The following is a 25,517-nucleotide window of genomic DNA, read 5'->3' as shown; positions in this document are numbered from 1 at the left end:
ACTATCACAAAGAACTCCTGTCTGCGGGTAACTAACAGAAAATGTGTGAGATCGGCCTTTTTCTGACACATCGTGTGTATTTATTTTCACAATGCTCTTCTTTCTCTTTCAGGTGACATTTATATTTTGGATTCCAAATGCCAGTGTCACAAGAGAGCTGAGAAGATGGATATTAGCAAAATAGCACCTTTGTTCGACATCCCTAAGCCCGTTTCCCTCAGCGTCGGGCATCGTTTCTAAACCCTCCTGCCTGACGTTGGAAGCCGCACCTCTGCTGTCTGACCCCTTCCGCTTAATCCAAGTGTATTTCCAAGATGCCCTGTGGCCACTCCCCTGGTCAGCCCACCCTCCTCGCCCCCCGGCCCCCCACCTTGCTAGCTCTCGCGTGTGCAAGCTGCAGGGCCCACCTGTTCCGGGGCCCATTTTCTGCGTTCCTCCTCCGAAGGAGAACCCAGGAATCCACTGCTCTTGAAATCTCCCCTAACTACTCCAGCCTCTCCACACCCCCACCTTCTCTGAATCGGTGCTCGCTGTACTGTTTTAACACGCTCTCCATTCTGTATTTTTTCTATATCATTCTCTGATTGAAGCTGTATTTCTTCAACTCTGGGATAAGCTCCAGGAGGGCAAGTTTACGTCTCATTTTTCTAGGCTACGGCGGACAATCAAAAACCACCTGCAGACTATAAGCTGCCGTCCACAGGGAAAGGAAGATGCGCGTCTGAGGTCCCAAGGGTTAACGTGATGCCTGAGGTTCTGTTTGATCAAATATGACTTTCAGGTTTTAAGTGAATAAAGCCCACCCCTGCCCACAGGCCCTGACTTCCAGGAAACATAAAAAAATCACCTGGAAATCGGAAACTCCAATATTGTTTCAAGTAAGTAAAGCATACACTGTGTACTTGTACAACATCGCTTAGATTTTTTTCTCGATGGGAACTTGGTGTATATAAAGTGAGACAGAGAGAGCAATGAACGAGAAGGCGTGAGCTCAGGAGATTACATTTTGAGAGAGAGAGGCCATTTCAGGAGGCGGTGCCGATTACAGGAAGCCACGGCAGCAGGACACTGCTCCCTCCCCGGAGACTCCGGTAGTTCTCGGGGGCTGGGCAAAGAACAGCAGTCTGAGGGCTGCAACAGGTGTACCTCGCCGGGGTCCTTGAGTTTCTTTGCAGTTCTGAGTATTTGCTTTTGAATACGGGGAGCAAATTTCAAGTTGATCAGACAACGGTGCTGCTCTGGGTCTGTAAGACGCTCGCCCCCATCAAACATCTGTGAGTAGAGGCCTCTAGGAACCTGCTCTAATCAGGTCTGAGAAGTGAGAAGGAACCACGCTCACCAGCCGGATTCTTAACAATCCAGAGCCTTCTCCATTTTCTCAGCTTCTGCACCGCAGGCTCTGGGCAGGTTTGAGCAAAGAATCAGGCTTTTGGCGATCGCCGTTATGCAGCGAGATGATGGTCAATGATTTTAAGGGGGCCATAAATACAGGCTATTACGTGACTTTCACAAAATAGCATCAATCCCCACGTGGAAAAGTCACCTGTGGATTGCTAATTAAGGAAGGAAATAGTACAGCCGTATTCCAAACGATGAGCCAGGTAGCAAAGACATCCGTATTTAAAGCAAGCTCTCCACAGCAGGTAGGGCTGTTAATCAAAAGATGTTCTACAAATAAAGTGCAATTACACTAAATTCCATTGCATTCCGTAGCATGATCTCTGCTCAAAGAAAATTGTCTCCGATTACCTCGATCATGCGATGCTCTTCCATACACCGTATCCATACTGTGGGCTTTTTCTGCAGCCAGGAGGAAACTGCATGCTTTCTACTTACTAGCCAGCTCCCCAATTTGTACGGTTCTCCAAGGATGCCATCATTCTCATGGGGAAGATGGACTGGATAAGAAAACTCACGTAACCTTTCTCCATACACGATTTCTGCCCAAGGGAGGTTCGTCTAACTAGGCTTTACTAAAAGCCCGTCAGACACAGAGGCCAGACTAGGGATGAGGTGCCCAGCTCATAGGGAGAGTGAGCGGGCCGCGCACCTGGCGTGAGCAACCCCTACATCTCAACCATCCCGTTAATATCCATGCAGCAGACACGCCGCTGAGGCACTGAGGACTCAGTGGGATAGCTAAATAGACACGATGCACTGGGTATCAAGGGAAAAGAGAGCGGAGGGGGTAAAGATGGTGGGATGTGAGAGACCCCAAGGGCACCGCTGAACAACAAAGAAAGGCTCCATCAAACAGGTCGTCTTTTAACTGGGTTCCCAGTTGCGCTGTAATAATTAGACAAGAGGACATATATGGAGACACAATGTGCCACAGGCAAAAAAGGAATCCTCGTAATATCTGTCAGCTTCATTCTACACAATTAAAAGTAGAAGAAGGGCAAAGTGTCTGTATCATAGCATCCTACACATTTTTCTCTGTTCAGATTTGCCAGGCCAAGGGGGCAGCCTAAAAGCTCAGGGAAGGTGCAGAAACTAATTTCCCAGCCGACGCCTTCCATGGGCAGCTCTCAGTGGGAGGGGGGGCCTAGGGAGGCATTGCTCACATCAGGGCAAAAATATACCCCTTCAAAACTGTCATCAAGAGTGAATAAACTGATCCATTGAGGATAACCGCCACCCCACATAACCTGAACCTTTTCATAACACCGCGTCTCTAAACGTAGTTGGTCATTTTTTAATTCCAACAGGCTTGGATTTAAAGGCCTCCTGATCTCTCATCTAACCGAGACCAAATCTCTGTACATTGCAAGAATCAACCATCTCTCATTCTCATTCATGTTGTCAGCCTTCTACGCCCCAACTTCTACAGCTCGAAAAGGGATGAAGACAGACCCAGAATACTGACTTTCAGGAACTGACCTTCCCAAGTAATACCTGGCCATCTCCAAAGCCAGAGGCCACGCACACGTGAACTCACCTCGCTGTCACTGACTTCTCTGTCATTAATGATAAAGCGGTAGCTGGCGTCTGGTGATAAGTGCTCAGCCTGCAGCCAGAAGCGGACCTGGCCCTTATCAAAAATCTCATAAGCTAATTCTGACTTCAGAGGAATCGCTGCAGGAAGAAAAGAGATCACAATCAATAATGCGTGAATCCTTGTGAGAAGGAATAGCTGTGTACTACAGGAAAATATCAATCCTCATTATTAAATTTTTGGAGGCTGTGAAACCCCGGAGTATTGAACTGGATTATGAAAACCAAAACAAAGAAATGAGACTCTAGTTAGCCTGGCGCTGCATTCAAAGCCTCCATGCCCCGTGAAGCCTTGCACATGCACGGTCTGCTTTCCTGGTGGGCCCGGTGACCACAGATGGATATATTCTTTCTGAATTCAATGTAATCCAATAACTGAAGATCCCATTTGATACAATTCTCACTTGGATTAAACAGCCACACTCAACCCGAAATCCAAAACACTACATGCAATGAAAATTGCTACACGTTACAATATGAGCTAATACTTGTTTTGAGCGAATTGTTGACAAGTGTGTAAAAGCTGGCGCACAAAACGAGGCCATCCTCTCCCCAGAGCGTCCCTTCCAGAGCTGCACGCGGTAACGAACATGCCTTCCCAGAGCACAATCCTGCTCTGAGCTCCAGGCTCACTTACTGGGATTTTTTATCTCATTGCTCAGCGTCACCAAACGTTCCAGCTCTAAAATTAAGAACAATACAATCACTGGTTTTGACCTGTACGTTCAGAAGCTGGCTTAAAAGCAAAGCAGAGATTTGACGTCACATCACCAAGTTTAATTTGAGGCTGTGAAAGAAATTAGAACTGGGAGTTAAAAGGAGACATGGGATAACTGTAACTTTGAATACTCCCTCCAGTGAATGACTGCCTGCAACTAAGATCCTCACCATTTGAAGAACCCACTTACTAACGGGACCCGTTAGGACGGGTTAGGGCAGAGGTCCCTGGGAGTGGGGGGCACTGGGGGGGCAGGTGTATTCCTCGAAGAGAAGAAGACCTACAGAGGGGGTATGTAAAGGGACCCATTTCCAGATCCTCTAATTCCATATGAACTCTTTCCTGAAATTGGTCGTTAAAAGCGTCCTGCTTCAGTACCTCTCTCACCCACCCAGAATTTCACTGTGGTGTATCATCATGAATTTAAATAATAAATAATAATGATACATTAAAAAGTAAACATGCACTGCTCCTGAGACTCCCAAGAGCAAGTTAAGAAAAATTGAAGGTTCTAAACCACTTCTTTCCTTTTCCCTCCTTCCCTCCCCCTTCCTTCCCTCCTTCCTTCCTTTCTTCTTAAAATTAGCATTTAGAAATGAGACCATGGTCACCAAGATCTGTATGCACCTGTTTATTTGAAATGAACAATGAAGCAGACTTTCTGTGACCAGAAGTAACTCCACCTAGACGGCTGATTTGAGGGTGAGGGCTGACACCCCCATTAGGTCTCACAGTGGGAACTTCCATACATCAAATGAGCTAACGATGCAGCATCAAGGTTTTGCCTGAAATGTACCTGAGGTCCATATACAGCATAAAATGTGCTGGAAATGCTCATCCTTTGCAACGATTTAAAATTAAGGTGAAAACGTCATCTGCAAACTTTCAAATGGAGCGGAGGAGTACAGCACTTGTCAGAAGTCTTTAAGGATGTTTTGCTAGTAAAGAGCTGGGTGAAGGCCACTGAGTGAGGGTCAGAAAGGGCAGCTTAAGATGAAGGTGAGCAGATTCCGGTCCCTTCCCGCCCTGTCTGTGAGCAGTGAGCTTGCCAGGGAACCCAGGAAGCAGAGATGGTGCAGCCCCTCTGCTGTTCTACTGCTGGTCCCGTTAAATGCACATGGGCTCACCCCAAAGCCCCCAACGTCTGCATGGGACCTGCGGACGCCTGCGGCCATCAGACCCTGTCCCCTCCCCACCCATCCTAGGCGTCCCCCCTTGTATCCCTCTCCTGGGACCACACCCTTCACTGCAGCCAAGCAAGATGCCAGCTGATAAGGAAAGGATTAGACTGTCAAACTTAAGGCATTTTAACTGAGGGCCCTCAGAGACTCAGAAGCTTTTAAAGGCCCAACATGGAGTTTTGAGGGTTCTGTCCAACGCTACACAGTTCCGTCCACATCACTGACAAATCATCGTACAAACTTGTAAAACTGGCTCTGACCGGCACGGGGTGGTAGATAAGGGTTGGACACAAACATCAACCCAGGCAGTGGAAGAATCTTCCTCCCAAGGCCAGTTCATTGTCTGGGGGACTCAGACCCGGGCACCTGCCTAAGAGAAACGGCTGCTTTTCCCCGGGTCAGAGTAAACCGACTTCCTTCACTTCATTCTGCTGTTTTCTGTTTACAAGAGAGCGAGTGATTTTAACTATGGAAATTAAATATTATTTCACACACATAAAAAAATATATACATATAAATGTGTGTATATATATATATACATGTATGTGTTTTCTTTCATCATCCGATTATTCGATTATTCCATGTTGGGAGAAAAGGGAGGATTCTTGCATCTGTGAGCCTCTCATTAATTTTACAGACTTATTTGCTAATATGCTACTTGCCAAACTAATGAAATGTAACTAAAACTCACCTCTAAAAGTACAAGTGGAAGGCTATAAAAGCAATATATACAGCAAGAAATAAAATACTCCCGGACCAGTGATTTCTTTAGTGGCTAGAGTACAAACTCAAGAGTTTGTGTAATTTCCAAAGTAATTTTTGGCTTTAAAAAAGGATTCCCCACCCCCAGCCTCCTGCAAACACACACCCCTTTTCTAAGCAAATCAGTCTTTTCTCTGTTAGGGTCAATCTTTGAAAATGTTATAAAACCCCAAAAGGGAAGCCTATGTCCTACAGGTGTTACCTTTCTCATCCAAGACAAAGCTGGAGGACACACCATCCGTGTCACTGACGGACACAGAGTAAGTCCCTAAGTCCACTTTATCCAGATTCTTAAAGTACAGCTTCGAGCTGAAAGGGAAGGAAAGCCGGTATGTTAATTACTGTGTTTGCAGGCGTTCCTAAGAGGTGGTGATTGCCAACTCCAGAGTGGAACTTACTGGTCCCCCACGGTCTCGACCTTGAACCTCTCGTCACCTGCAATGTCCTCGTAGGATTTGCACCACGTGAAGTGAGAGGCGTCCGTCATCTCCTGGCAGTCAAAGCTCAGGTAGATGTCACCTTTTTCATCCACGCCCGCGCTGATCTCCTTGGTGCCTGCAGAGCGAGAATGCCAGGGAGCATCTTAGGAACACAGTATCCTTCTGAGTCTTTTTTTTGGAGGAGGGATGGCCCAGGCGGAGGGCTTGTTTTACATCGAATCATCAGGTTTTGCCTAGGGTCTACCCAGGACATCGGGCAGATGTGAAAGAGCGAGCCCTCTGGGCAGCTGATGGAAAGCAGAGAAGTTCAGGTTTGGGTTTTAAGTCATCACGTGTCTGTCCACTTCCTTTTCTGCATCCAGCACCACTGGAGAAAACCCTCTGGGCTGCCAATCCCGGCCATAACGATCCTTTTGCCCTTTGGGATCTGACCCTTTGCCACTCCTGGGGGCCCGGGCAGCGTGGTTAGGGCACTTGTTTCCCACACACCCGGGCTCTACTTTCTCCACTTTTTCCTTCGGGGGATTGTTTTTGTTTGTTCCTTTTTGACCAAGTGGACACCTGGCCCAACACAGGCCAGTCAGCATCTGTCCCTTAGGAATCAGAACTGGAGGAGACACGCCGGCCTGGGCCAGGTGCACACAGATGCGTCCCTTGCCAGGAGGACAGAGGAGCACAGAGCCGGGTGGCAGGGTATCCATGGAGCCAATCTCCAGGGAGGGGAGAAATCCAGGGAAAACATGGTTTCCGGAGATCCTTCTCCCCACGTATCCCGTGAGCTCACCCCCCTCCCCTCGGAAGCAGTTCCCCGCCAAGGTCCCCTCAGCTGGGCTCTTACTACTTTTAACCAAAAAGATTGCCAGCGGCTTTATAATTTCTGATCAAAACTCAGCAGAAACATAAAAGACCATCGTCATCCCTGCACGTTCTACTGAGGAAATGAAGACCCCGCCACCCTTGCAGAATGACCTCACGTGCCCCTTGCTGCCCAGGATGCTGGGGGGGGGGGCGTGCAGTGGGTCTTTGAAGACATGCTGTACTGCGTCTGTCAATCCAACTCCTTCTATAAATGTGACGGGTACCGTCCATGCATCCGCCGTCCATTCACACACACACACGCGTCCCTCCTCCCAGATCACCCTGCTGTGAGGTTTGCCCTGCTAAGAGCCGAGCAGATGAGGCTCACCTGGCCTGGCCTCCACAAGTACCGGCTCTGACGTGTCTGAGGGCTTCCCCACCCCACTTGCATTTACTGCCCGGACACGGAAGATGTAGGTTTTTCCTTGGTGCAGGTGGCAGACCTTGAAAGAAGGAGGAAACATCACGTGTGAACAGACAGATGAAAATGACTTCATTCTTCATCACTTTTTATTACAGACGTGTTTTCTTTTTACAAATAGCCTATTCTTCCAGTCGGAATAGCCGTACAGAGGAAGTGCAGAAGGGAAAAGGAGACGGGCTCATGACCTCACTTGGTCATGACCTCACCTGGGGAGAATAAACAGGGTTGCTACTATTCTGATATATCCTCTTCTTTGTTCTTTGCATATTTTAAAGCAGAATTGAAATCATATCATCTAGTTTATAATCTGGTGTTGATATTTAACATAATTCTACGGGAGTAAATATCATTTCACATGTGATTTTTTAGTTTGTGCAAAATATCCTATCATTGGGGCAATATCAAAATTAAACCCATCTTGGGCTTCCCTGGTGGCACAGTGGTTGAGAGTCCGCCTGCCAATGCAGGGGACACGGGTTCGTGCCCCGGTCCGGGAGGATCCCACATGCCACGGAGCAGCTGGGCCCGTGAGCCATGGCCGCTGGGCCTGTGCGTCCGGAGCCTGTGCTCCGCAACGAGAGAGGCCACAATAGTGAGAGGCCCGCATACCACACACAAAAAAATTAAACCCACGTCTTATACATCTACAGATGATGTATATTGTAATCTGCATTGATAACCAAAAATAAAATGTATATTAGCTAATTTCTAACGAATTCATTTAGCTGGATTCTGAGGAGTTTTTGTTCGTTCAGAAGAAGACACTGATCTTGTTTCATGTTGTCCAACTGCCCTCCAGAGGCTGCTGCCCGTTTACCTGTCACTCAGGTGCGGCCTTTCTTTAAGGAAGCACGTTGCGTCTCTGTCTAAATCACGCCCCAGAGCCCACAGCCCAAAGAATAAAGCCTCTGACGAGGGCAGCTGGGTCCCCAGGTCTAAGCCACTGTTACCACTAACCTGACCCCAGTGACTGGTGAATTGCAGGTGCTAAAAGGAGAAGTATTTGGAGAAAGAGGGGACAGAGAAATTACACATCGTAATTCTGTCAAATGTGTTTACACTGTGTGTACGTGTGTATGTGTGTTTATCAGAGAGACGTGCATCAGCGATCACGTGAACTGAGTGAAGTAAACATGGGCTTGGTGCGGAAAGACATAATTCTAGCATCGCTGTGGAAGGCACATCAACACAGTCCATGACCGTGAAGTGTCAGCACCATTGGGGGTTGTCAGACGGCAGGAAGCAGAGGAAACCCATCCAGATGGTCCCCACACGCAGTCGCTCCCCGTGTCCACGGAGGGGCGGGTACCTCCTTGAACCCCGCTGGCTGGCAGCAGGGGTACCAGTTTATGTGCACAGCTCCCTGGGGGGGCTTTGAGCTAGACCCCCGACAGGGATGAAACACGTTCCCCAGAAGACAATGCCTGAGAAGGTGTACCGTCACCTTTAGGTAGCGATGTGCCGTGGTGGCCTCGTTGACGGTGATCCACTCTTCGGAATCCTCTTCCTTAAGGTCCACGAAATACCCAGAGATGGGGCTGCTGCCAGAATACACCGGGGCCTTCCAGAGAAGCACCAGGGACGTGTCCCGGACCTCACAGAACGTCAGGTCGTAGGCAGGACCTGAAAAGTCAGGTGAGCCCGTGGACTAATTCACGAGTCCACACGCTAGCCCGGGACCAGCAGGTATGTCTCACAGAGAGAAAGGTGTGCAGGAGAGGATCCTGAGGTACCCACCCACCTGCTGGGCTGGAAACCCGGGAATCACAGGACTCACCCAGGGAGTCTGACCACCCGGGGAACCAAGCTCTCACCAGCTCCACCAGCCTAGTACCCCAGGCCCGCCTGTGACAGTAACCAAGCCCAGGTCCAGGGGAGCCTTGAGCAGTAAAGGCAGGAGGGGTCCCACCCTAACCAATCACTCTAAGCCCCCAAAAGCCCCTGGGAACTTCTACAGCTTCTCCTTTCACTGACTCTTCCAGGGGAAAAAATTAATTTCATTAAAACAAGTATCCCCCACCCCCAAAAAATAAAGAAGAAAAGGAAAAGCCATATCATCTGGCCACAGAATTGAACAATCGTCTCAGTGTTTAGAGCTTTTCAGCTTCAGCTTCAGGTGCGTTGTTTTGTCTCACTTTGTGTTGTTCAAACCGTGAGCGTATTATCCATGGCATTAGGGGTCCTGATGGACCGGATACAGAGAAATCGATGCCCAGTCCCCGCAAGTTTGTGAAAACAGTTTGAAAATGTGGAGCCCTGAGTAAATGCAGAGATTTTGTCAATGTTCACTTTAGAACCAGAGGCCCCAAGCTCCCATGTGCTCTGGGAGGAGGAGACCTGAGTGAATACACAGTCAGTAAGGTCCTGCTGTCCCTACTCTGGCCCAGCTGGAGCCTCTCCTGCTGCGAGCTGGCCTCTCTCCGCCCCTTTGGGAGAAGTCCACCTGGCACAGGCCTGCCCTGGACCAGCCTCCGGCCACAGCATCCTCGACTCGGGTGAGCAGCTGGGGGTGGGTGGCCCCACAGCCTCACACGTCAGTGCTAATGATTCCGTGCCTGTCACTGCCCTACCTGTGTGTCCATGGCCCAGACCACAGGGCGGGGCCACCTAAGGCACAGCTCTGCCCCGGGCCTGGCATGTGGTAGTGGTGCCAGGATCTGTGCAGAGTGACTGAAGCCTGCTGGCTGCAGAGGCTGGGAAGGCCTGGGCTGGCGCCACGGAAGACCCCCTCTCCGGCCAGCCCTGCGTGTGCACGCGAGGTACCCAGGGGTGAGTCTTGGAGAGACCGTCTTACCCGGTTCCGGCGCCGTCCAGGCCTCGCACTTGAAGAGCTCGCTGGGGTCCGACGGCTGCCCGATCCCCACGAGGTTGGTGGCGGCAATTCTGAACTCGTAGAGTGAGCCTTCTGCCAAGCCCTCCACCTATTCAGAGGATGTTTAAATTATAGATGAACCCACAGACGTAGAAAACAAGCTCATGGTTACCAAAGGGGAAAGCAGGGGAGGGATAAATTAGGAGGTTGGGATTCACAGGTACACCCTCCTGTATATAAAATCGATAAACAACAAGGACCTACTGTACAGCACAGGGAACCACACTCAGTATTTTGTAACAACCTATAAGGGAAAAGAATCTGAAGAATACATATATACACATATGTGAATGTATAACTGAATCACTGCTGTACACCTGAAACTAACACAACATTGTAAATCAGCCATACTTCAATTTTTCTTAATTAATTAATTAACAGGTGAAACAAAAGCTGCGTTACGACCCACGATCCATCGGGGGAAAGGGGGTATTCCTGGTTGATTTATAGATGGAATGTGAGGGTGAGGGACCTTGTCAGTAAGCCGAGTACGTGTCTGTGGAAGGTTACTGATCCACCTGCATGTTGCAGTCACCACCTTCACCCCGACACAGTTTGCCTCATTCACTCCATAAACCCTCCCCCCGGGGATGGCGTGATGACCCAGGCAGGAAGACAGGCTCAGAGACAAAAGCCACAAGGAGCCAGTGGAAGAACGGTGGGCGGGACCTGACCTCGGGCCCAGGCTCTCCACCCTCCACCCTCCACCCCCGGCGGCACCGCACCTCGGGTGTCAAGGGCCCGGGACGGGAAGCATCCTCGCCGGGGGCGGTGGGGAGTGACCTGTCTCCTCCCCGCACACTGGCTGGAGGCCCCTGAGGGTCCACTCTGCCTGGTCGGTGCCACAAAAGATGGAGGGAAGGCCCTGGACCAGACCATCAGCCCTGCCTGGTAGCCCGGCCACTGGATCAAACACAGCATCTGGATGACATCGTCTTTGAATACAACAGCTCCCAAAGCAAGCACGAGTCACGTGGAGCCGCTTTACCCCCCGGAAGGCAGGTCTGGCCTCGTAGAATGCCGGCATTCAAAAAGTACGTGGGCATTTCCTCCAGAGTTTGGGACCTGACAGCCAATAGTAAGGTGTCCGGGGACAAGCGTGAACAAAACACCAGGGTCTTCGCACCGAGCCTGAATTTTGGCAATACGCGTCATACACAATAAAACGCATGAGAAATACGTATTGCATAAATATAGGTATTGGCACAGAATCTTGTACAAGACAGGGATCAGACCTCCTCTCCGCCTCCCGCAAAAAACCCCTCGCTTTACCGCGTGACTCCTGTGGATGAACAGGTGGGCGTGCTGCCCGGTAACCGCGTGAGCTACCGTCACCGACCCGCGTGACCCGTTAAGTAAACACCTTCTCCCTCATCTCTCACGGGGAGGAGTGGGGGCTCAGGGAGGTGAGAGCTGTTGCCCGCGGGCTGTCGAGGGCTCGCCTGGCGACTTGGTTCTGCTCTTTCTTACTCCAAGTCCATGTGGCTCGCGCTCCCTGCACCCGGATGGAACGTGTAGTTGGGCAAGAGGCTCACTGGGAAGCCTGAGCACACGCCTTCCTTGGGAAACGGGGACAAACAAGCAGAGGAGCCTCGATCGTCCCCGTCTCCTGCGCATCCTGCCCCGAGGCTGAGAGCTCCAGCCACCGGGCCGGAGGCCGGAAGCCGCTCACAGCAACACCTGCACCTGCAAACGACCCACCTGCCGGCTCGCCTCCTCTGCTTCACTTCTCAAAAGAAGATGCTCCGTGGCCCTAAGTTCTCATGGTGAATTGTTTCATTCGTTTTTGTTTCTGTGTCAAATTGCCTAATGGCACTGAACTCTGAGACACAGAACGGGGACCCTGCCCCACATGAGAAACTGCCTGTAAAAGGGAACGAGCCCATGAGCACCCACCGTCAGGATCCTCTCTTGGAGAGGTGAGGCGTTGACCTCATGCCAGTTCTTGTGGTGAGCCTCTCTCTTGTCTATGTAGTAACCGAGGATGGGTGAGCCACCGCTGTACTTAGGCCTCTTCCAGCCCAGGGTCATGGAGTGGCCGTCACAGTTCAGAAGGGTGATCCCGTAAGGATGGGACGGGACGGCTGCAGGAAACACATCGGGAAAGTCACCCGGATCTTAGTGCAATAATCATTAACCTACTGCGGCCGGCTCCAGCATCTCAGAGGGACGGGCAGCAACGGGAGACGGCCCTGGGTGCCTGTCCCCTCTGTCCTGTCCAGGTCTCCCTGCTCACCATCTTCGCTTGTCTTTGTCTCTTCTTTTAAAGAGAGTAAGTTTTTAAAAAGCTTCTTTCGTATATATTGCAATTTCTAAATACATCTTCCGATACACACATCCATACATACATCCTCCAATATTTCAATAATGCAAAGGCCAAGAAGGACACTTGAGACAAAAGACTCTCCCCCTCCTCTAAGGAAAACCTTGAGAGAGCAGCTTTCTCCTCACGCCCATGAAGAATGACAACCTCACCTTCCACAGCCAGTGATGACCGATAGGCTGAGGCCAGTGAGTCTTAACTTCCCCCATAGTTATAGAAACTTCAGATTAATTCAAATGAGTACGAATTCAAGTTTCCCTTTTGAACACCCTGCTCGGAAATGGACCATCTTTTCCTAACAGGTTGAAGAGGATGTGTCTCTGCTTCCCCCCTCCCCAACTCCGAGCAACCTACGTCCAATCAACCTCTGTTACCCGAGATACAGGTACCCGGGAATGAGCTGGTCTTATTGCATAATTGATTGGCTTTCCTTTAGTAGGAATGACTTGAAGAGGCTAGTGGTAATGTTTGAAAGTCCCTCCTGGGAAAAACTGATAGATTATAATGAGCTTAAAATAAGAGTTAATCTTTTACTATATTGCCCACCTCAGTATCATCAGATTTGACATTCCTTGGAAATTCCAGTAACGTTATTTTATCTATTGTTAGACGAGAAATCATAATTTCTGAAGATACTTTTAGATTTAGTTGAAGACAAAAATAAAGAGCAAAACATTTCTCTCAGAAGTGAAAAGATAACACTACGATTCAAAATGTGTCTAAGAGGCGATCGTGGTCAGAATAATAATTTTGAAAGATCACTATTTATGAACAAAGCCACAGAGTTACATAGACATTTGAAATCCTCTGGAATGACGTTAAGTTCCTTGAGCTAAGAATAGCTGAAAAGGCCATCGACGTTCTGTTTTGAACACACCGATTTTGAAAAGAGACGGTCACACCCTACAGCATACATTGTAATGGGGGCACGTGCGCTTGGAGACCAGTGTGACCTCTGATAATATTTTCTATTTTCAATTTGCATTTTACTAGCATATTATCCTTTCTGCCTCTCACACTGGCATTTCCAAGCCAATTGATGAGAGGTTTCCACAGAACTGCATGTTCTCTGTTCAACAATTTACATCCACTTTTCCCCTCCGGTAATATTCTAAACGGCATCATAAAGGTTTGTTCACGCAGAAATGAAAACATAGTGGAGAACCGAAAGCTGGCACAGAGTCGCCCACGAATTACTTACTGAGGGCGGCCTGGACTTTGATGATGTCAGACTCCTGAGAATTCTCACTCGTCCCAACAGCATTAACGGCTTTAACTCGGAAGATGTACTGCTCGCCGGTGGTTAGGCCGTGCACCACAAACCTGACAAAAACACGAATCGGGGGCGTGAATACAAGGCTCAACGCTTTTTCTTCCTACAATAGACACAGAGAGCATCTTGAACACGCCACGAACATCTGTCACTGGGACTGAAAAGAAGTTTACTTCTTCGAGTGCCTCATGGATGCATATTAATTCCAATCAACACGCCACGTCCACACGTAAGCCAGCAACAGCCAACAACTCTGGGGCTGAAGGGAGCTGGACTCGGGGGTGGCAGGGGCACCAGCTGCTGCCCGCGGGCCCCGGGGGTCGTGAGAAGCAAAGCCCTGGAAATCCTGAGTGACCTCACTCAGTGCCAAGGCTCCCCCTTCATTTCCAAGCCCTCTGGTTTTGTCTGCATCGAAGCTCTATTCTAAAGTAGGGTTCCTCTCCTTTCCTAAAAGAACCCACGTCCGTAAAACTTAGGGAGAAGGAGTGACACCACACTGGATAAGATTTGGCTTGGAGACCGGCTTGGACACCTAACAGATCTTATGTCCTCAGTCAAGTTACCTAACCCCGGAAAGACTTTGTTTTCCCATCTGTGAAAGAGGATCATAGTACCTACTTCTCAGCACAGCCACCTCGCACATGGTAAGTACTCAGTAAACGTGAGCAATAGTTATTTATCTCCGAGTCTGCAAACATGTATCAGGCATTCACGAAATTCCTGCACTAGAATATTTGAGGTGTTTTGTTCTGGGAGCTCTTCCTGCACTTGCTGGCGTGGACTGTGCATAGCATCTAACTTTAGCGTCAATTGTGTCTCTTCTTTTCCAGCCACAGCTTTTCCCAATTTATTGGTTTTTAAAGAGTGAAGAGCGAAGGGTGTCAGAGACGTCATGGATAACCCGTCCGCAGTGGAGGATCTGACAGCTATTTTCCTAAGCCGTCCTGCGGGAACCCTAACACATCCAGGCCTTCCCTGCAGGCCGTGAGACGGGAGCAAGTCCGTGTCGGCAGGAAAGATGCTCGGCCCCACTGCAGGCAGAGCCGCCGTCGCCCCTGCACAGGAGCCTCTCTCCACCCCCTCCCTGGCTTTGTGCAATTGTGGCCAGAGGGAGGGCCTGTCAGCTTTGTGAACAAAGCAATTTTAAAAGTTCAAAACATCAATACAGAGAAATAAAACACCCTTCCCGTTAACTCTCCTGTTCAGGGTAAGTCTTAAACGCTGAGTATGTCAGAGGAGATGCTCTGGGGCTTTTCTTCATCGACAGACAAAGCACTTCAGCCACGGGGTAGAACTAGCTCCCCAGCTTCCAGCTCTGCAGCCCCCATGTGTGGGTGAGGAACCCGGCCCGTGATATGGACGTCACAGGTGTTCCTGCCGTGGCACCTGCACCCGAAGGCCCCGTGGGTCCCGGCGGGGGGGGGGGTGTGCTTCTCACGTTTTCTCGGGGGCAAGGATGTCGGGTGGAGGGGGACCCGAGCAGGCAGCACCTGTTGTAGTCGATGGGCTTGTGGTTACAGGGCTCCCAGACAGTGGACCCGGCCACGCAGCAGTCCACGTAGTAGCCGAGCAGGTCCTCCTTGTGCTTCGGCTGGTCCCACTGCACCACGACTGACGTCCTTGTGTTCCGGGAGGTAACGACGTGGCCGGGGGCTGAGGGGACCACTGTGCAGGGGGGACAGGGACACAGGCTCAGCGGCACGGGAGTCTGGGGGCACGCCAGAGACCCACGGGCCCTCCCGTCCGCAGAGCTTGGGGCTTTAGATGAGATTTGGACAAGGAAGACGGTGCAGGTCAAGGGGGCACCCAGGAGGTTCCGGGCAGTCCCTGTGCTCTCTGTCTCCAAGTCGCTCCCTTCCGAAGAAAGAGATTCCCATCACAGAATCTCCTGCCCCTGCCGCCCCTACAGACCCATCCACAAAGCTCCCCCAGAGATGCACGCGCTTTGCTACCCGGGAAGGAACTATGTTGGAATATAAAATTAGCCATTTAAAAAAAAATAGGGCACAATTCTATCAGATTCAAGGGACTGCAAGGGACTCAGAATCAAACCGTGGATTTCTCCCCTTGCACAATTCAGAATTTCTCTAATCTGATCTGACATCTTCTGAGAGGGAACTTCAAGCCATATGGGCAAGAAACCCTGATGCATTTAGGGTTAGGTTTTTTGGGTTTTTTTTAAAGTGGCCATTGCCTAAAAATATTGCTAATCCATTGATTGGTTTCATAAAAAGAAGATGGAACTTTGGAGAAATGTTGACCAAAACAAGGCAGAGAGATCTTCATCTCTTGTAAAATGGAATTTTAAGGCAATTTGAATTTTAAATCACGTGCGACACTAACGTCTTTATCAACGCAGGTGATGGTTGTCCAACACGGGTGACGTTGTTCAGGGCCTATCCTACAGTTTGGTCACTTGCGCTAACAACTCACCAATGGTGTCCTGGGCCTGAATGGGGGCGGTGATTTCCGACGGGTCGCTCAGGCCATGCTTATTTGCTGACAACACTCGGAACACGTATGGTTTCCCCTCGGCAAGATCGAAGACAGCGTATCGGGGGGACCTCACGGCCGTCTGTGCGTTCTCCCGCTGCCAGCTTCCGCTCCCGACCACGGACTGCAAAGACAGGGGCCTCGATGGAGCCATGCTCCCCAGACCCGCATGGGGGGGGAGGGGATGCTCCGCTCTGGTCCTCAATTACACCGCGGGGGACCCACAGCCCACGGCACCTCCGGGGCCATCAATACCTCTGTTCTGAATTTTAGGAAAAGGAAGCCAATTTGGAGAAGGAGGTGAGAAACTACCCAAAGTTGGAAATGCTACCAGAGAACATTTTTACATGAAAGCCAATAACCTATGGAAATCTTCAGGGAATCAATACATAGGTCGTAGTTTTAGTAAAGACAGGATGAACTCTAAACAATTAGAGATAACTGAGGAGCAGACGTGTAAAATTCCATCATAACTGCTCGCATTCCAGTTTAAACCTTTTGCTCTTTCTCAGCTATTATAGTAATAACAAAGGGACAGCAACCTAAATGACCAGCAGTAGGGTAGGTACATTATGATACAAAATGACACATACACATTAAATGTAGCCATTTAAATTATTGTATAAAGATCTTTACTCAGAGGAGAGGAATTGTATCATTTTGTTAAATGTAATACAGGATGCCAGTTGTATGTATGATATATCAAGATATAAAAACCGATGGAGAAAAAGACTAACTATGTCCCACATGTTAATAATGACTATTTGGCGTGATCAAATTACTGGTGATTTTCATTTTGTTCTATATAACATATACGTGTTTTCCAAATTTTCTACGCTGCGTGTTTAAGTTTTATCATTGGCGATTACTTTTAAAACTGGGATTACATGTCTAATTTAGTTTTTTCCTATAGAGATAAGCCCCCTTTGTGAAAGGAACCCTGAGGTAGTAAAAGTTGGGTGTACACTGACCCCACTAAGGCCGTCAGAAAGGACTGGGAAAGCATTTCGAACAACCCAGGCTTCTAGAAATTAGATTCCTGTTGAGAGAAGTCTTCTCTCATTTTAGCAAAAGTGAAGTGGCTTTCTTGGACTGACGCAGGCGTCCACAGTCAGAGGCCCCCTTGGGCCCGAGTATGTTCGCCATCTGGAGAGCAGGGGGAGGGGCAGCAGGGGAGCCCTGGGCACACTCAGCTGGGCCGATGGGAGAAAAGGACCCTGGGGCTGAAGGAGGCAAGACAGGGAGGGAGTGGGGAAAACACTGCTCGCGTCTTACAGCCAAGCTTCTAGAAAAGCTATTGCCCATCTTCTAAGCAGGGGTGGAGGAAGTTCTTGGGGTTCTGCACCCCAAGAACCGCAGGGCACCACTGCCTTCACCGCAGCCAAACTCTCAGCACATGAGCCCAACGTGGATAGGACAGGCCGTGCACCTTGGGCTGTGGCCACACGTGGGCTTTCCAAGCAGAGCTCACTCGGGGGAAGACGCGTGCTTCACACTGTGCTCAGATGCCAAGCTATTAACCGGAGTGCCGCCGTTCCTAGCATCTTGTGCCTCGTCCTGACATAAAGTGGAAATACAGGACTAGACAGAGGACGCTGACTCACAACCATTCCTGTGGTTCCTTTTAGGCCTGATAGGAACTAAGGCCCCCAAAGACCACCTTGGATGGGTTGGGGCAGGACCGTCCTCCGTGAGCAACAGAGAGAGGTGGGTGCCTCGCCCGGCCAGCTCACTGGGGAGTAGCCCAGTCCAGCTCCCTCCCGGGCTCCCTGCTGCCCCTCCCTCTCGGGGTCCCTGGACACCACGGCTCCCCTCAGGCTGTCCTGGAAGCTTCCTCTCCCTGATCACACACCCTGTATTGCTGCTCACCACCCGTGGCAATGGGTAGGGAATGCAAGGGTGCCCTCGGTGAGGCAGGCCTCTTCTTTTTTTTTGCGGTACGCGGGCCTCTCCCTGTTGTGGCCTCTCCCGTTGCAGAACACAGGCTCCGGACGCGCAGGCCCAGCGGCCATGGCTCACGGGCCCAGCCGCTCCGCGGCATGTGGGATCTTCCCAGACCGGGGCACGAACCCGCGTCCCCTGCATCGGCAGGTGGACTCTCAACCACTGCGCCACCAGGGAAGCCCGAGGCAGGCCTCTTTTTAAAAGTGGGTTTGCTAGTGGGGGGTGAAATAGGGGAAGGGGAGTCAGAGGTACAGACCCCGAGTCCTGTAGTAAATAAGTCGAGGGATATAATGTACAGCAGAAGAAAGATGTTCAATAATACTGTAATTACCTTGTATGGGGATAGATGGTGACCAAACTTGTGGTGACCACCTCATAATGTATGCAAATGTCAAATCACTACATACTATACCCAAAACCAACATAATGCTGTACACCAACCACGTTTCAATAAAAAATAATTTAAAATTTTAAAAGATTTTTAAATGTGTTTGCTGAAACTTGGTCTTTCCGGCACTGGGTAGGTGAGTAGGAAAATGTCTCTAAAGAGGGCCTGAGAAAGTGCCTTTCCTCCTGGAAGGGCTGACCACTAGATTTTCATGATGCAAAACAACAAGCTGGCACCCAGCAGCAAGAAGTTAACACTTGACTCTGCCCCCAGGTAAGCCTTGCAGGTAAGTAGAGAAAGCTGAGGGTCATTATACCGTCTGGAGCCTGAAAACCGTTCATTTCCATTCTGCCCTCCTTCACCTTGTTGTATCACACATTACTGCTGTATGAGACATATATGCTCACATTAAGAGTTACAGACTTTATGTGTATATTACACGTATTGGATTGCCTAGTACATTGTAATATAAATTTAGTATCGCAAGACCACAGTTACAGGATTCGTATGGTTATCTAGGTTTTTCAACAACGGTCCACAGCCCAATCACAGGCCAGCGGTCTGAATGACTGTGTCACACCTGCATTTTTAGTGCAATTGGACCGACCAAAGCAGGAGAGAGAACACGTGGCACGGAGTAAGGATACTGTGTTTGAAATTTAGTTGGTGATGTACATTCAGTGTGTGTGTGTGTGTCTGCAACCCACAAACTATTTCTTCCTACGCGTCCAGATCTAAAAAGTCTGCAGACCAATGATTCTGTGTAACCCTTCGCCATCGGAAGTGTGAATTCCTCAACACGACCGCCACCAAGTGGCCACTCGGCTTATGAGCAACCTGAGAGCAGGGGCTGCTGTCCCCCTGCCCACATCCGGAATCCTCAGAACTTGGGAGCCTAGAATGTTCCAGCAGGAAGAAAGCTGGCGGCTGCCTCAGTGCGAGGCCCTCGTGTACAGCGGGGAGCCGGGAGCCTGACTGGCCCCCGCGGGACAAGCTCCTCGGATGCCACGCCCCTCGCAGAACCCCTCAGGCATTCACAGCTCCGCCAGTGTCTGCAGCTTCACGTTAAATAACTGACCTGAGAGCTGCCCATCCTTAAAACACACGACACAGCACCACGGGAAAGCCTACAGAGATCTGCTGCTTCAGGAAACCCACCCGGGGTGTACCTTCTCAATGAAATACATCAGCGGCTCCTTGCCACGGGGGGCAGGTGGGTCCCAGCTGAGGACGATGTATGTCCTGCTGATTTCTGAGGCGTGGACGTTGGTGGGAGGTCCTGGAACCTGAACATCACCTGGAAGAGGAATCAACACCGTGAGTGCTGACAGAAGCCAGGTCAGCCCGCTTGCCGCAGCCCATCTTGGGAGCACGACCCTCGGCTACTTTACAGGCATTAAAGGCCTCACGTATCTGTCGGCTTTTGCTTCATTTCTATTCTGGGAAAGCAAGCAAACTGCAAGGACTATTTTTCCAGAGCCAAAGTATAATGAACTGGTAAAGATCGTCCAATTACTTCTGTTTCCAATATAAGCCAGTTCATAAGAAAGGAATCTAACCCAGAATTCATCCAGAATTTCAGTTGGAAGTGGGAGAGGAATTTACCCAGAAGAAACAGGGCATTTAACCAGAAATGCAGCTCTGACTGTATGGGGAATTTGTGCAGAGAAGGTACCAGCAATGGTGTTCTGCAGCAGGGAAGCCTTCCAAGATGGGGGTCGTACTTTCTCTAAGGGCCCTCTCTGGTTGTTTTCCTCCCATTATGCCCTCAAAGCATGGAAACAATATATCGACTTCCAAAGCACATGGCTTCCCTTCCTGGGTAGATCTGTTCCACATCCACAAGCATCGCATCTATGTCTATATACTTAAAATTCCAGCGTGATACCAATTAGCAAGTAACTATAATAGAACAGTCCCATCGAAGAAGCCCACTGCGTCTCTTCTGACACACGTCTCTTTTTAATAAAATGCTAGGTGGGGCTTCCCCGGTGGCGCAGTGGTTGAGAGTCCACCTGCCGGTGCAAGGTACGCGGGTTCGTGCCCCGGTCCGGGAAGATCCCGCATGCCGCGGAGCGGCTGGGCCCGTGAGCCATGGCTGCTGAGCTTGCGCGTCCGCAGCCTGTGCTCCGCAACGGGAGAGGCCACAACGGTGAGAGGCCCGCGTACCGCAAAAACAAAAAAAATGCTAGGTGTCAGGCGTGTTATGTTTGGATGTGAGAACTTTTCATGAGGGGCGGAGGTTTTCCAGACGCACAGTCCCAGTCATTGCGACACAAGATATTATGAGCTTCCAATTAGATTAGCACGAGATTAAGATGGCTCAAAACGTCCCCAGGACACCTGGGAGCCCTGCTGAAGATCCAATGGTTCCCTCTGGACTTCACTGCCGTGGAGGAATTTAACAGCCGCGTGGAAACGGCCCAAACAAGCCTGGGTTTCATTTCATAAGAGTCCTGTTACCGCGCTCATCACATTTTACAGGCAACAGGGGCGCAGAGGCACAGCCGTGGGCTTACCCAGGAGCATCTGGCAAATGGGCTGGGTTTCAAACAAGGAGCGAGAGAATGTCCGGAAAGGTGCCAAGTGTGCCGGGCAGAGCAGGGCCCCGGCACACCCTACACGCCTTCTCTGGATCCACCTGCCGTGTCCACACCTAAAGAGACCCAGGGAGAGGCCCTAAAGAGAGAAGACACAGATCGCCCACCCTTGATGGTGCAGCCAAGCTTCCAAACTGAGTGGTGGTGCACCTCAGAGGTACCAGATGACGCAGCAACAAACCAAGGGGGCAGAGGGGAAATGACGCACGTGATAAAGCAGTGTGAGCGTGGGGACACACCAGTGCAGAACCGCCTTTCCTGCACGTTCAGCTCCGAATGCCTCGCTGTGTTTAGACCTGGCACGTAACTTTGAGACCCAGAGGAAAATGGAATAAGGAGCACTTTATCTGAGGCCAAGACAAGAAGGAAGAATCCAGCTTTTGTCGGCAGGGACTCCCCGATCCGGGAGGATGCTTGGGTTATGCGGACTCTCCGCCCCACCCGGGGCCGTGCACTAATGAGCCTTGGAGATCTGCAGATGACCCCAGCCCCAGACAGAACAAGAGGACATGCAAACTGGCCCCGGGAGCCAAGGGGAGGACCAAGGAAGTAAACTGATGTCTGTTACCGACATTCCAACCGCTGAGAGGATCCTCAGAGAGAGAAAAAGCAAATGGAGGCAAAACAAAAAGAGCGGCCACGGCCACGTGCCTCACGGGGTGTGCTGACCACAGCGCTGCTTGGTGGCGGGTCCTGCGCTTGCCTCTGCCTCCGGGTCATGAGCCTCCGGGTCTGGAGCCTCCGGGTCTGGAGCCCTGTGCTAACGAGCCACGTCAACACCGGATGAAGGTGGACATATGAGATGGAAACGCAGCTCAGAAACGAGCTCAGGAAAACGCAGTGCTTTCCCAAGATCACACAGCTAGTGGGCGGCTCTGCAGGGGTCCAAGCCTAGGCCTTCGAATCCCAAACCCAGCTTTTTGTTCTATTGACCACAGCCTCCAGAACCTGCCCCAGAGACTCGCCTCTACGTCAGTGAAACATAAAGTTTGTTCGGAGTTGTTAGAACGCCCAAGAGGACAGAATTCACGAGAATGAACAACTGTAAATGAGTTTGCGGCATTTGGAGCAAAGGATGAATTCAATGCGTTAGCTACAAATGACCTTTTCCAAACAGCGCAGTAAATGCTTGGATATATAATAGTAGAACAAAAACCATCTCATCATATCTGCGAGAGCCTATTCTGGCCTTTCCAAGGATGAGGTGTCTACTTTTCCATGGAGCAACTCAAGAGAGATAGGAAGATTTGGATGATATTAAAAGGAGAGCATGGATGTTAATTTAAATGTTTGTAGGAAGACACCAACCAAGAGTAAAATGATTAGAAAAGATCAAAAGAGGGACCTTCAAGATGGCAGAGGAGTAAGACGTGGAGATCACCTTCCTCCCCACAGATACATCAGAAATACATCTGCACGTGGAACAACTCCTACAGAACACCTACTGAACGCTGGCAGAAGACCTCAGACCTCCCAAAAGGCAAGAAACCCCCCACGTACCTGGGTAGGGCAAAAGAAAAAAGAATAAACAGAGACAAAAAGATAGGGACGGTACCTGCACCAATGGGAGGGAGCCGTGAAGGAGGAAAGGTTTCCACACACTAGGAGGCCCTTGGCGGGCAGACTGCGGGTGGCGCAGGTGGGGAGCTTCGGAGAGGAGACTACAGCAACAGGGGTGCGGAGGGCAAAGCAGGGGGATTCCTGCACAGCGGATCGGTGCCGACCGGCACTCACCAGCCCGAGAGGCTTGTCTGCTCACCCGCCGGGGTGGGCTGGGCTGGGAGCTGAGGCCCGGGCTTCGGTCAGAGCGCAGGGAGAGGACTGGGGTTGGTGGCGTGAACACAGGCTGAAGCAGCCAGTGCGCCACAGCTAGCCGGGAGGGAGTCCGGGGAAAAGTCTGGACCTGCCGAAGAGGCAAGAGACCATTGTTGCAGGGTGTGTGAGGAGAGGGGATTCAGAGCACAGCCTAAACGAGCTGCAGAGACAGGCGCGAGCCATGGCTAACAGCGCGGACCCCAGGGACAGGCATGGGACGCTAAGGCTGCTGCTGCCGCCACCAAGAAGCCTGTGTGTGAGCACAGGGCACTCTCCACACCTCCCCTCCTGGGAGCCTGTGTAGCCCGCCACTGCCAGGGTCCCGGGATCCAGGGACAACTCCCCCGGGAGAACGCACGGTGCGCCTCAGGCTGGTGCAACGTCACGCCGCCTCTGCCGCCGCAGGCCCGCCCCGCACTCTGTGCCCCTCCCTACCCCCGGCCTGAGTGACCCAGAGCCCCCGAATCAGCAGCTCCTTTAACCCCGTCCTGTGTGAGCGAAGCACAGACGGCCTCAGGCGACCTACACTCAGAGGCGGGGCCAAATCCAAAGCTGAACCCCGGGAGCTGTGCGAACAAAGAAGGGAAAGGGAAATCTCTCCCAGCAGCCTCAGGAGCAGCGGATTAAAGCTCCACAATCAACTTGATGTACCTGCATCTGTGTAATACCTGAATAGACAGTGAATCATCCCAAACAGAGGTGGTGGACTTTGGGAGCAACTGTAGACTTGGGGTTTGCTTTTTGCATCTAATTTGTTTCTGGTTTTATGCTTATCTTAGTTTACTATTTAGAGCTTATTGTCATTGGTAGATTTGTTTATTGATTTGGTTGCTCTCTTCCTTTTTTTTGATTTATATATACATTTTTTCCCTTTTTTTCTCTTTTTGTGAGTGTGTGTTTCTTTGTGTGATTTTGTCTGTATAGCATTGCTTTTACCATTTGTCCTAGGGTTCTATCTGTCCATTTGTGTGTGTGTGTGTGTGTGTGTGTGTGTGTGTGTGTCTTTTTTTAGTATAGTTTTTCATGACCGTTATCATTGGTGGATTTGTTTTTTGGTTTAGTTGCTGTCTTCTTTCTTTTTTTAATTACTTTTTTATTTTTAATAATTTTTTTAATTTTAATAACTTTATTTCATTTTGTTTCTTTTCTTCCCTCCCTCCTTCCCTCCCTCCCTCCCTCCTTTCTTTCCTTCCTTCCTTCCTTCCTTCCTTCCTTCTTTCTCTCTTTCTCTCTTTCTCTCTTTCTTTCTTTCCTACAGGGTCTTGGTGCTCTGGCCTGGTGTCAGGCCTGAGCCTCTGAGGTGAGAGAGCTGAGTTTAGGACATTGGACCAGCAGAGACCTCCTGGCCCCAAGTAATAGCAATCAGCAAGAGCTCTCCCAGACATCTCTGCCTCAACACTAAGACCCAGCTCCACCCAATGGCCAGCAAACTCCAGGGCTGGACGCCCCATGCCAAACAACTAGTAAGACAGGAACACAACCCCACTCATACTAACTTCAAAGACACCCCAAAACACACCACTGGACGAGGCCCTGTCCACCAGAAAGACAAGATCCAGCCTTATCCACCAGAACACAGGCACCAGTCCCCTCCACCAGGAAGCCTACACAAGCCACTGAACCAACCTCACCCACCGGGGACAGACACCAAAAACAACGGGAACTACGAACCTGCAGCCTACGAAAAGGAGACCCCAAACACAGTAAGTTAAACAAAATGAGAAGACAGAGAAACACACAGCAGATGAAGGAGCAAGGTAAAAACCCACCAGACCTAACAAATGAAGAGGAAATAGGCAGTCTACCTGAAAAAGAATTCAGAATAATGATAGTAAAGATGATCCAAAATCTTGGAAATAGAATGGAGAAAATACAAGAAATGTTTAACAAGGTCCTAGAAGAACTAAAGAGCAAACAAACGATGATGAACAACACAATAAATGAAATTAAAAATTCTCTAGAAGGAATCAATAGCAGAATAACTGATGCAGAAGAATGGATAAGTGACCTGAAAGATAAAATAGTGGAAATAACTACTGCAGAGCAGAATAAAGAAAAAGGAATGAAAAGAATTGAGGACAGTCTTAGAGATCTCTGGGACAACATTAAACGCACCAATATTCGAATTATAGAGGTCCCAGAAGAAGAGAAGAAGAAAGGGTCTGAGAATATATTTGAAGAGGTTATAGTTGAAAACTTCCCTAACATGGGAAAGGAAATAGTCAGTCAAGTCCAGGAAGCACAGAGAGTCCCATACAGGATAAATCCAAGGATAAACACACCAAGACACGTATTAATCAAACTATCAAAAATTAAATACAAAGAAAAAATATTAAAAGCAGGACGGAAGAGCAACAAATAACATACAAGGGGGGCTTCCCTGGTGGTGCAGTGGTTGAGAATCTGCCTGCCAATGCAGGGGACACAGAATC

At 50.0% G+C, this 25,517-nt stretch overlaps 1 protein-coding gene across 1 annotated transcript in view; it reads right to left on the bottom strand.

Annotated features, from left to right (window-relative positions):
• The window catches only part of MYOM2 (myomesin 2), a 73,505-nt gene that overhangs the window by 22,947 nt on the left and 25,041 nt on the right, over positions 1-25,517 (bottom strand). Inside the window, exons 13-24 of the mRNA XM_065899870.1 lie at positions 19,840-19,967; positions 16,279-16,462; positions 15,336-15,510; positions 13,774-13,895; positions 12,146-12,333; positions 10,172-10,298; positions 8,822-9,000; positions 7,282-7,396; positions 6,054-6,210; positions 5,858-5,964; positions 3,632-3,676; positions 2,939-3,075 (exon numbers count right to left, since the gene is read on the bottom strand). Coding sequence (XP_065755942.1) covers positions 2,939-3,075; positions 3,632-3,676; positions 5,858-5,964; positions 6,054-6,210; positions 7,282-7,396; positions 8,822-9,000; positions 10,172-10,298; positions 12,146-12,333; positions 13,774-13,895; positions 15,336-15,510; positions 16,279-16,462; positions 19,840-19,967 — 1,664 coding nt within the window. The remainder of the gene's footprint in view (positions 1-2,938; positions 3,076-3,631; positions 3,677-5,857; positions 5,965-6,053; positions 6,211-7,281; positions 7,397-8,821; positions 9,001-10,171; positions 10,299-12,145; positions 12,334-13,773; positions 13,896-15,335; positions 15,511-16,278; positions 16,463-19,839; positions 19,968-25,517) is intronic.

The sequence above is a fragment of the Phocoena phocoena genome, chromosome 21, assembly GCF_963924675.1.
Source record: "Phocoena phocoena chromosome 21, mPhoPho1.1, whole genome shotgun sequence".
Taxonomy (NCBI): Eukaryota; Metazoa; Chordata; class Mammalia; order Artiodactyla; family Phocoenidae; genus Phocoena; species Phocoena phocoena.
This window is presented reverse-complemented; position numbering and strand designations above follow the sequence as displayed.